The sequence below is a fragment of the Paroedura picta genome, chromosome 1, assembly GCF_049243985.1.
Source record: "Paroedura picta isolate Pp20150507F chromosome 1, Ppicta_v3.0, whole genome shotgun sequence".
Lineage (NCBI taxonomy): Eukaryota > Metazoa > Chordata > Lepidosauria > Squamata > Gekkonidae > Paroedura > Paroedura picta.
The window spans coordinates 25,093,127-25,105,322 of record NC_135369.1 but is presented as its reverse complement, the minus strand read 5'-3'; the positions used below and the strand labels follow the sequence as shown (position 1 = coordinate 25,105,322).

The following is a 12,196-nucleotide window of genomic DNA, read 5'->3' as shown; positions in this document are numbered from 1 at the left end:
AGACATTTTTTTTCTTCCTCTCAATGAAATGAGAGATTCTAGGAGCATTGATAGACCTACTGAAGAGTGCTCTGGGCCCTGCATTTCCAAATATCAAATCAGTATTTCCCCAGCAGAAGAATATATCATTAACCCTCAGCTTCAGGAAGTCAGAGAAGGTTCCCCAAAAAGGTAGGCTGGGGGGCAGGAGGAGGGGTTCTGGTCTGGAGCAGAGGGCCCTTTTCCTCTCTGACACCCACTTGAGCTCTTGTGCAATGGCTGCAATCTGCTCCACACGGTCCTGATGGGCGGCCAGGTCGCTTTCAAAGGCTTCGTGTTTCCGCATCAGCGCCCGGATCTCGTAGAGAGTGGCTGACTCGTAGTCCTTCTGCAAGAGCATATCCTCCTTCCCTGTGGAGGAAGGAGAGAGTGAGTGGAAGCAGGACTACCACCAGGGATGGGTCGTGGCCACGGGCAGAGATACTGTCAGGGGGAAGTACCTCTGGTCCAGTTCTCGTGCAGGGAAGCCTTCTGCTTGAATTTCTCAGCCAGGTGATCCAGACGCTCCAGGCGCCTGATCTCAGTCAGCAGCCACTCTTCATACCCTTTCTCCACCTGTTCCAGGCCCTTCCAGGCATTGGCGATATCCTGCAGACAGACAGCACGGCCTCAGCTCAGGCGCCCCCCCCCTCCCGCCAAGCAGCAGCCTCACCCAGCCTTTTCTCCACTGCGGGTGCTTTTCTGGGTAGAATGCAGATTCACACTCCACAGAGTTTCCATAGAGTATACTGCTCTTTTGGCATTTGGTTAGAGGACAGCATCATTCTGGCTCTGTAAGTCCTTGATGGGATTTGCAAATGGCCAATGTTCTGTCTGCTCTGAGAAAGAAAACAGTAACTGGAAGCAGACAGTGTGGGTGCCAATTCCACTGTTTGCAGAGGATATGCCCTTTCTCTTCATCTCAGAAGCTCAATCTGTTCAATATTGCAGTTGTTTTAGTTTTTGCTGTTTTCAAGGAGAAAGCTTTACTGCTGTCCCCAGCTGGTCTCAAGGTAACAATTGTGCTATATTTCCCTTGTGCGGAATGGCCCTTGATTTCACTGGTCGGGAATCACAAGTGTCAGTTCCTTAAATCCAGTTTATTTTTCATTAATTTGGAAACTAATGCACAATCCTACAGGACACACAAAATGAGTGTATAATGGGAAGGAATGCCTCTCACCAGTTACTTTCAGCTTTCTTGAATGTTAATGTCTCTACACTGTACTTGTGAGTTTAATTCTGAAGGGGTTTTTCCCCTCAGATAATCACCACGCAACAACTGGCAGAACGAAAGGGGTAGACAGAAACAGCAGTCTACCAAGTGAAGCAAATCTAGAGATGGAAAATGTGTTCCAGTCTTTAAAAAGCAGGGTTTAGGATACTGCATTGTTCTAATTTTAGGGACAGGCTAGTAATAAGTATAAAGGGCACAGTCCACTGGAAAGTCCCATTTAAATGGTGCTTGTGTAGGAGAATTTCCCAAAGGGTATTATTAAAATAACGATTAGGATTTTTGATCTCTTTTAGAAGCTCAAGGGTTACGCATTTTCAAAACCCATAAAGGACTTTGTAGCAATTGTGGGTTTCTTGCAGAAAAGCCACAAACTGCAGGGTTCAGGGAATGTCCCACACCTACTAGAAGAATCACAAGGCAGCCAGGCACTTCAGCCTCTAAGATACAAGGGGACCAGGATGTTTCACTGAACCCTGTGAACTTTGGGGCTATAAAGAGGTGTCCAAGCCTCTCCCATGGCCCCCTGATCCCACGTTGCTGTTCCCTGTGACTTACGGAGACCATCTTGCCCTCGGAAGGCATGAAGGCTGGCCGGTTGCTGAGACGCAGCTTTGTCTGCAGAGTGTTGAAGTTGATCTCGAGCTGGCATTTCTCCTGGACACGGGGAGGCTTATGCACACGCCGGTAATCCCTGAAGTCCTCCAGCTTGCGCTGCATGGCACTCATGCTCTTCTCAGGCACGCGGTTCTCCAGCCATGGGATGGTGCGGCGAATCCATTCCAGGAGCTGCCATGAAGAAAAATAAAGGGACTTAAATCTATTCTGCCCCATCCCATTGCTGCTTTCTGAACAGAGAGAATCTCAGCAAAGGTGTAGAATCCAGAATCATGGTCACATTCTACAATTATTATTATTAATAATTCCTATTATTATTAATAATAATTCCTAATGATTAATTATTCCTAATTCCAAAGTTGGGTAGAACATCCAGGGATTTTGTCTTCCCATGCCCTCTCCTCACTTTTTCCTTCATGTCCACATACATGATCCTTTAAATCTGTGGACTTTACTTCTAACCCCAGTAAATGAACCCAGGAATTCTGCTCCTTGGGTCAAGACCTAGAGGAAACCAGACCTGGAATCGCACTCTGTGGCCTGCCTCCTGAACAGTTTTACGTACCTCACTGGCCAGTTTCTCATATTCCTGCATCAGTTTCTCATTCTCTTGATTGACAGCAAGCACCTTGCAGATCCTATTGGCAGCTGTCTCAGCCTGGAAATAAGAGAAAGGAGCAATGGTTAGAAATCCCAAAAACAAAACAAGGGAGTGGGGCCAGGGAAGATGTGGAAGTTGTCTGGTTTCCATAAAGACACCTTTGTAGCATCTTTAAACAGATGGGTTTGTGGTGTCTTCCAGATGAAGCCTGGGAATTCACTCCTAAAATAGTTTCCATCTTATCCATTTTTAAAATCTATAATTAATTGTATGTGTGTATATGTCTGTCTGTCTATGCTATTAAGTCACAGCTGACTGATGGACATCCCAACAAGGCAATGGAGAAGCAGAAGTGGTTTACCATGGCCTTCCTCTGCAGAGTCCAGGTCCTCCATCCAAGGACTGACCCCACTTAGCTTCTGAGATCAGATGAAATTGGGCTATAATTTAACATCCCACTCCGCAGAATGAATTAGATCTGTGTCAAATGCAATGGGTATGCTTCACCACCACCAGAATAAATCCATTTTAGCAGTGTTAAAGTAGTGTTTTTTGGAGGGAGGGGCAAAACTGTACAAAAACTCTTGGACTTAAAAAAAAATCAGAAATAAAACAACAGAAATGAGAACTGTTCAAATATCTTGTCTTTTACAAGATGGGCAACCGTGTTAGTCTGTCTGTAGCCATAGAAAAGAGCAAGAGTTCAGTAGCACCGTAAAGACTAACCAGATTTATGGCAGGGGAGCTTTTATCACTCACGAAAGCTCATTCTTTGCCACAAATTCTGTTAGTCTTTTGGGTGCTACTGGATTCTCGCTATTGTCTACTACTGTTCTCAACTGCAGATCCGTAGACTCCATTAGAAATGAAATAAAAGCTTCTGTACCTGCTCTGCACCAGCAAAGGCATGATAAAAACAGGAGACGTAGGTCATGATGGCCTTTTCATCTGGTTTGGGGGTGTTGACAATATCTGTGGGAAGAAGGAAGGAACTGAAGAGGAAGAACACACTAGGGATCTATGTGAGGCAATTCAGCTTGTGCCTCACAGCTATAGTCTCCAAAAGGCCCACATGAGAAGTGTTGAGCAAGACTTGACCTCAAGCTTGGAAGGACGGAGCTTGTCCAGTTTTCCCTGCTTTGTGCCGCTGAGAAGGCTAATTCATAGGCTAAGCTTGCTCCTGCCCAAATCCCGTTTCATTGACTCTTGGTAAAACACACACCTGTGTGGCTTACTCACCTTCTGCATCCAACATCTTGGGGATATCTAGGTATTTCTCAGCCACCTCGAATGCTGTGTTGAGGTTCCCAATGGGGTCATCCTGTGCAGAAATAAACATAGTGAATCCCTGTTCTGTGGAAAGGAGAATCTGGCTTGCAGCAGCTGGCCCCAAATCCTCCAATACAGAGTATACTGGTAGGAGGGAGGGATTACCCCCATTTTCTACACTACAAGATCAGTGCCCTCTCCCAGAGCCTTTAAACCTTTTCTCTCAATCCAAACTAAACCAACCCTACCCATCTAAAGAATATTTTAAACTATGAAGGGACAAGCCAACCGATTCAAAGATCCCGAAGGAAGGGGAAATTCGTTGACCCTGATTTCTCCGCACTGGTACCAGCCCTCAGTCTAAATGAAAGAGTGTAAGAGGACACATCCCTTCAACCTACAGGGCCACCCAGTGCTCTAAGGGCTTGCACCTATGCTCTGGGACCCATGACAACATGACTGTGGCAACCACACATAGTGACTGGTCTTCCAATTCCTTTATTTTCCCCAAACAGTATTTTTCTGCATAATATGAATGTCCTCTAGGGATGCCGAATTCAGTCATTTCTCCCTAGGCAGTTCGGTAGCTCAGTGTTTTATGTGAGGCCAGCCATTTTACAAAAGATGATAGGCAGATGGATAGAAGCCACAGTATCTGTTGCGACATGCAACAGTTTCACATGCATGATCTGGAAAAGTTATTTCTCACTTTCTATTGTAACACTCTCCATTCACCCACCCTCCCCTCTACTACCTTCTGCTGGATAAAACTGGAGCCCTCTTTGCTACAACTGACTGTTGAAGCTTGTGTGGGGGGGAAATGCATGGGCTGTCTCAAAGGAGACTGTGACACAGGAACAGAGAGAAAGGCAAAGAGGCAGCTGGAGCCAGGAAATGGACAAGCAGAGAGCCTGAAGGGAATGATTTGATCCAGAATGCAAGAGGAAGCCAGCACCTTTCTAAGCTTGGCGTAGTCAATGAGGTCAGGGCGGTGCCGGTGGATCAGGGCGCAGAGTGCCAGGCCATCCTTCCAGCTGGAGGGCAGGACCAGTTGAAACAGGCAGAGGAATGAGGAGAAAGAAAATGAAAAGAGCGGGTGAAACACCCATGTTTTTAGCTGAGGCCTGGCAGCCTCTTTAAGACGTCCTAGGCAGGAAAGTGCTGTAGCCTCATCAGGCATGCAAAGGCACGAACATGCAAGAAATGGACAGTAAAGCAGAAGTCACTGATGGGAAGTCTGGAACGCAGACTGCACTGAGGCAGGCTGTCTACAATAGTAGAAGTAGCTTGCGAGTTAGCGGTAGCTCACCAGCTACTGAGGATTAGCTCATGTAGCCCATGGAAGACCCAGGAAAAGATCATGAGAGAGAATGCTCTTGCAAGACTGAAAGACCTGGGAAGGCTCAGTCAACCAAATTGATGTATGTATTTGCACAAAGGAAAATGAAACCAGTTCCACCATTACAAGGGAGAAGGGAGCAAATTTAATATGATACATAAATAAATTCTACCTAATATACGTTTTAGTAACTAGGGATATTTTTCATTATCCAGAAGTAGTAACTCGGACACGACTTTGCAACTAACAACAAGTACTCATTAAAGAAAATGTTATTTTTATTCATATAGTTTATGAATAAAAATAAACTATATGAATAAAAGGTAGTGTAGCCATGTTGGTCTGCAGAGGGTAGTGTAGCCATGTTGGTCTGCAGTAGAGCAGTTAGATTCAGGCCCAGTAACACCTTAGAGATCAACATAGTATGATCTTCTGAGAGTCAAAGCTCTCTTTCCCCAGATAACACTCATATTCTGAAAATCTTGCTGGACTCTGAGGCCCATTTATAAAATCTCTGGTGTGGCCTCCTTTGGAATGTTGTGTACAGTTCTGCTCACTGTACTTCAAAAAAGATATTATAGCTTTGGGAAAGGTGCAGAAGATGGCAACTAAAATGAAGAAAAAATAAAAAAAGTTAGGGCTCATTAAAAAGGTAAAGGTATCCCCTGTGCAAGCACCGAGTCATGTCTGACCCTTGGGGTGACGCCCTCCAGCGTTTTCATGGCAGACTCAATACAGGGTGGTTTGCCATTCCCTCCCCCAGTCATTACCGTTTACCCCCCAGCAAGCTGGGTACTCATTTGACCAACCTCAGAAGGATGGAAGGCTGAGTCAACCTTGAGCCGGCTGCTGGGATTGAACTCCCAGCCTCATGGGCAAAGCTTTCAGACGGCTGCCTTACCACTCTGCGCCACAAGAGGCTCATTAGAGCTCATTAGCCTGGGAAAAAGATGACTGATGTGATAGAAAATTATGCATGGGAGAGATAAGGCAGATAAAGAAGCACTTTTCTCCCTTTCTCACAATACAAGAACTCCTGGGCATTCAATGAAAATGATGAGCAGTAGGTTTAGAACAGACTAAAGGAAGTACTTCTTCACCCAATGAAAAATGAACCCATGGAATTCACTGCCACAGGAAGTGGTGGTGGCCACAACCACTGACAGCTTCAAGAGGGGACTGTATAACTCTATGAAGCAGGGGTCCATCACTGGCTATTAGCCACAAGGTATAGTTGGAACATGATGTCTAGGGAAGTGATGCTCTGTATCCTTGGTGCTTGGGTGGGTATGGCGGGAGGGCTTCTGCAGTTCTCACCCCACTGGTGGACCTCTTGGTGACACCTAGGTTTTGGTGACACAGAGTGCTGTGCTGCATGGGCTACTGACCAGATCTAACATGGCTTCTTAGGTTCTTAAGTTACTAATGGATGCAAATTTAGCTATTTTTATTGGTTCATTAATTGCATTTTTATACTGCCTTTTCCCCAAGGCATTCAAAGGAGTGTACTTCGTTCTCTATCCCCATTCCAATTTTATCTCCACAACAATCCTATGAGGTAGGTTAGGCTCATAGATAATCGACTGTCCCAAGATCACCCAGTGAGCTTTCGGGCAGAGTAGGAATTTGACCTCAGATTTTCCCAATCAATTAGGACACATTATATCTGGGTCTGCCTTAAGAGCTTTCAGTCAGACATGCACTGTGAGTTCCCTGCTGGGAATTCAATTCCTTGGTATGTGGGGCCCCAATGTGGACAGGGATTGTACAGCTGCTGACCCCATGGCCCGGAGGAGCACTATTTCCCTCTGAAACTCTATGTGAACTGATAGGGTACACAGAGGTCTATCCAGTGAAGCAAATGGCATCCCCAGGGAGTTTATACAGGTTGGGAAGACAACATGGGAGGAAAGCTTAAGAATCTGCTTCTTGCATGCTGGAAACTAGATCCTCATACAGCCCTGGAAATTAATGACCTTGCAGTGCACATCCCTATGGGAGACCCAGATATGACCTGAGGCTTATATAATATGCAATCTCTATGAGAAAGGCAGACAAATAAAGTTCAATAGATTGGCCATCCCTGGGTTCCAAGCTAATCAGAAGAAAGGTATTGTTGTGTGTTTATGTGGGAGGCAGTGTCAAGGTCATATGTGAAGGGAGGGGGTTCGGCACACTGCCCCACCTGCTGCTCCTCTTTTCATGCACAGAATCACAGAATCATAGAGTTGGAAGGGGACATACAGGCCATCTAGTCCAACCTCCTGCTCAACGCAGGATCAGCACTTTGCCCCACCCGCTGCTCCTCTTTTCATGCACTTCCTTAGCAGGGTCCTAACAATGGGTCCTAATACATGGGTCATGCTGCTGACTATCACAATTTTTAAATCCTGCTTTCCCTCAGGGAATTCAAAGCAACATGTATTTCTTTGTTCCCTTATTTTAGCCTCACAAATCTGAAAGATATGGTAACAAATTGTCCATTATTCAATTCACTATCATTTTCTCTGGAGAAGGAAGTACTATTGAATAAGTTCATCTCAGCTGCCAAATATTTTAGACTAGTCCTCATGTGGCCTCTAAGTTAAACTTTGCTCACTGTGCACAGCCTGTGTGTGCTGCTGTTGGAGCCTTAGGCTTAAAGTACATGCATCCCCATCCTTGGGCAGAGCCACCTCTAAAGCCTACTCTTTACCTAATGTGGAAATTCTGCACGTTGACATTCCGATAGGGAGCTGTTTTCCTCTGGCACCACAGCAGCAGCCCCTCCTTGGCGGAGGTTTCTGGAAGAAAAAAGGAAAAGAGGCACTTTGAAGCAAAATTCGACCTCTACACTCAAGTTGGGAACTGGGTATGCAACCTGGGATGACCCAAGTGAAAAATCCTCTATGCCCAGCTGCCAGCCTCACCTTCCACTGAGATATCCTGAATAGCAAACCGAAGGATGATTGTCCAGATCATACCCAGAGTCATCTTCAGGTTCCCATCCACAATTTCTGGAAAAGGAGGGAGGACTTTTTGAGAGCAAGCTAAAAGCAGCATCTGCCTGGATTGACAGAAGCAGGTTGGGAATGGGGAGAGAGAAGGTGGCAAAGAGCAGGATGCTGGATGAGAGACTTATGGATTGATGCAACTGTTCTGTCCCCCTCCCCTCCATCATGATGCCTCTGATACAAATGTCATTTAAATTGTGATCTCAATGGATGGCTTTAGGCAAGCCACTGCCTCTGCTTCTCTAACAGTGGGAGATACCAGTGGTCCACTTGTTACAAGTGCTGTGGTGATTTGTAAAATGGTCTATATGAAGTGCTTTGTGGGAAATGCTACACGCATACTTAATAAGCAAAGAGGAGGCAATGACTTTGAACTTCTGGGGACTGGTACTTCCTCATTCCAATCCATGCTTGGTTTGAGGCCATATGACTGCAGGATGGGAAACCAATCCTGAGCTCTGACACTCACCTTCAGCCCCAATGGATACTAATTTGACCCCCTTGCTGGCAATGAAGTCCAGGGCCTTGTTGACATTGGCAATCTTGTGGAAGCGCATCTTGCCCTTGTCTGGCTTTGGCAACCGCTCACCTGGGAGGGAAGAAAAAGTAAAGAAAATGGAGACACAATTCCACCTTCACATGTATACAAAACTATATACTTTTGATAACACAGGAAAATTAATTTCCCCATCTATCTCAGTTCCAAAGTAGGTTGTCATTAGAACCTCATGGACCATTCTCAGTTGGCACTTCAAACTAAGATTTCTAGATGTGCAGAAGATCTGAGCATCTGTGATGGGAGGGACAGATATTACAAATGACAAAGCATTTCTCAGCCTACATTCAAAGGTAAATATGCCTTCCTATTTGCTATTCCTTTTTGAAAGGTAGTGTTTCCTGCTGTAAAATAGGTAATACTGAAAGCCAGGGCATAATTGTTTTAAGAAGTAACAAACTGCATAGCTTAACCTAAATATAGCACTATATCCTCTAATTAATGTCCATCCATGCCTAATGTAGCTAGTAGAACAGTAATCCTGACCAGACTCTGCTGCTTCTGTTCACTTCTGTTGATTATTATTATTATTATCATCATCATCATCATCATTATTTTAATTATTTCCCGCCACTCCCTACAAGGCTCATGGCGGGTAACAGCAATCTTAATCCCAATTAAAATACCCATTAAAAGACTTTGGAAATCCTAACATGACAGAAAAAACAATCTTGATCCCACCACCCACTACCAGAGCAGCAGGAAGATGGAGGGCAAGGGGGGGGGGACATCTGTGCATATGGCCCTTGCATATACCCATGAACACATAGGGACCAAAACTGAAGTGATGTAAGTGAAAGAAGAAGCTGAAGCTCAGCAAGCATGATTTTTAGACAACCTGTTAAAAAAAGACTCTTCCTAACTCTTCCTCCTGCCCTGCTTGCTGAAGCTTCCCCTTTGATTTTTCTCAGTACATTCAAGTTTCTTTCTCAAGGTTCTACAGATTTTCCTCTTTCTGGTATAAACTATCCAAGGCTTTATTCATTGCACTGGCTCCCAATTTCCAAGCCCTGTAGTCTTTACCTTTTAAAGCCTTAGACGGCTCAGGTCCAGTGTCTGAAGGTCTACATCCTCCTCTAGAAAGCTACTTGGGATCTGAAGTCAACAGGCAGGGCCTTGCTGAAAGTACCCCCCCCCCTTTATGAGCTAGAAAACCCATTAGCACCTTAGAGATTAATAAGATTTGGGTATAAATTTTTGAGAGTCTGATGAAGGAACTTTGAATCCCAAAAGCTTCTATCTCCCAAATCTTGGTGGCAAAGGTAAACTTGTACCTAGTTCTTCCACTGCAGACTAGCATAATGACCCTCTGAAATTCCCTTTATAAGGTGACTTTAGAAAGGACTTTCTTGGCAGCTGTTCCTGAATTGCTACTGGCACCATTTTTTGCAGGCCTAGGAAAAATAGGACTATCTTTGTCTTGCTGTGTTTCTTTTGTATTTTAGACATTGATTGTTAATTCTGTTCCAGTTGTAGATCTTTATTTTAATTGTTTTATTCACTATTTATTGTTGCTTGGATCTGTTTTTGTAAGTATATACATCGCCATTGCTTGGGGGCATTCTCTGAGAATCAATCAATAACACCAAAGATAAAATCTCTATGGGAAGCAGTATACCTGAAATCACTTCCAGCAGAAGCATAAGTTTCAGGCCATTTCGGAAATCTTCCTCAATGTTCTCAATCTGTGTTCCTGCTTTCCGCAAATGAGAGTTGCACCAGGCTGTGAATGTCTGCAGTTAACAGGATGACAAAGGTTACACTAGTCACTTTCTGTAAAAGAAACAAACCATTACTTACAAACTTTTTTTTTTTACTGGGAAGGAAGCATGACACCAGAAGCAAGACCTGTACATTGAGCTAGAAAAATATTTATGGAGCTTATCCTCACACCAGATAGAGCAGATGCCACCATGCATCTTCCACAGATCTCCATGCACTTGCATGTTGTAGTTTTCCAGCTCCCATCAGAGTAGAATTCAGGTTGCTGCCTTTGAAGCTGTGAACAATCCTCATAGACGGTAGAGACAAAAACTTTGTGTCTAGGAACATTTCTTCCAACCTGACGATTTGTACTCTAACTTTTCCTTCTGCAACACCTTTGACTGATTCACATTTTACAAAGTTCTTATATCCACCATATAGACACTACGAGGACTTTGGATTAGGCATTCATGGAGGCCTTTTCTGCAGTCGATAAAAAAAGCCACTCACAGAATGAGAAACGTTTTACACAAAAATCTGGCTCTTTAAGGATCAGATCTGAATGCAATCCTCGATTGCCCTGTGGTTTGTGAATCTTCAGAAACCACAATTTCTCCCCTCCACAGGAATTCCATGTGCCATTATCCAATGAGGATAGATAAAAGCGGCATATAAGAACCAACTCTTCTTATGAGAAGATTCCTTCAAGAGGGACCTATGCCGGCAATTGCTTGGGGATGCTAGGTTGTCAAGGATTAAACCTCCATATTCCTCTGCCTCCGGCAGGGGAGAAACCTCAGCTGGATATAATGCCATTCAGCCCACCCTCCCGAGCAGCCATTTTCTCCAGAGGGACAGATCTCTGTTGCCAGGAGTCACTTGTAGTTCTGGCAGACCTCTATGTCTCCCCCTGAAAGTTGGCAACTCAAGCCCTGGCAGCAACCTCTGAGTGCCTTGATACCATTCAACTTGCATGGATTAAATAAGCCTGACTGGTTGCTACTGTAAGAGCAGGCACCTTCTGAAAGCCTGAGAGCAGGGTCTGGGAGACCAAGGTTTGAGCCCCATCTTGCTTCAGAAGCCCACTGGGTGATTTTGGACTGGTGGGGGTGGCAAGAGGGAGAAAGAGTATGAGCGAAGAAGGGGGAGAAGGGAAGAAGCAGTGGGCAGGGGGGATAGGATAGCCGCTCAAGCAAATTTCTTGCAGCTCCCAATTTGTTTTTACTAATTTCTTATAACTGGGTTTTTTTTGCTTGTCACTTTATATAAAAGAGAAGTTTTTTTCCCTGTTGTATAAATGCATGATGCCTACAAAATGAAGACAGATACTGCCAGATAAGAGTTTCTTAGCTAGCTCAGTATGTATAATTTTGTGTGTATGCAAAAAAATATTTTTACACAATATGTTAAATTTAAAAGACATCTTGTTAAGCACAGCTTCTGCCTGAATGGTTGTAGGACCACTATCAAAGATATACATAAACTCACTCCCTGACAATCTGTGGTTGGCTCCACCTTCCATGGCAACCATTTTGTAGTTGGTTCCATCTCCTCTGGCAGCCGTTTTGTCATTGCGCCAACCACCCTGTCAGTATTCCAAAGACTGCCACAGGCTGAAAATGATCAGCAATCCCTGACATATGCCACCCTGAGCTCCTCAGAGGAAGGGCAGATAAAATGTGAGAGACAGATCTCATACTTTCTTCTAAAAGTATTGACTTGTGGCCATACTCAAGACATTCCCAAACAGTGAAAAACAAATGAGACTTTCTCTAAATATTATTTTTACACTAATCTCAGTCTCATACCAATAGCATCTTAGATAAGTTAGGTTCCCCAAGCAATAGAAGGTGGGGGAGGGAAA

The 12,196-nt window shown here is 44.5% G+C and overlaps 1 protein-coding gene across 1 annotated transcript in view; it reads right to left on the bottom strand.

The window, feature by feature from the left end:
- The window catches only part of ACTN3 (actinin alpha 3), a 44,574-nt gene that overhangs the window by 7,534 nt on the left and 24,844 nt on the right, over positions 1 to 12,196 (bottom strand). The window contains exons 2-12 of the mRNA XM_077328949.1: positions 10,247 to 10,361; positions 8,542 to 8,661; positions 7,989 to 8,075; positions 7,775 to 7,862; positions 4,696 to 4,774; positions 3,711 to 3,792; positions 3,358 to 3,443; positions 2,436 to 2,528; positions 1,811 to 2,041; positions 480 to 627; positions 240 to 390 (exon numbers count right to left, since the gene is read on the bottom strand). Coding sequence (XP_077185064.1) covers positions 240 to 390; positions 480 to 627; positions 1,811 to 2,041; positions 2,436 to 2,528; positions 3,358 to 3,443; positions 3,711 to 3,792; positions 4,696 to 4,774; positions 7,775 to 7,862; positions 7,989 to 8,075; positions 8,542 to 8,661; positions 10,247 to 10,361 — 1,280 coding nt within the window. The remainder of the gene's footprint in view (positions 1 to 239; positions 391 to 479; positions 628 to 1,810; positions 2,042 to 2,435; positions 2,529 to 3,357; positions 3,444 to 3,710; positions 3,793 to 4,695; positions 4,775 to 7,774; positions 7,863 to 7,988; positions 8,076 to 8,541; positions 8,662 to 10,246; positions 10,362 to 12,196) is intronic.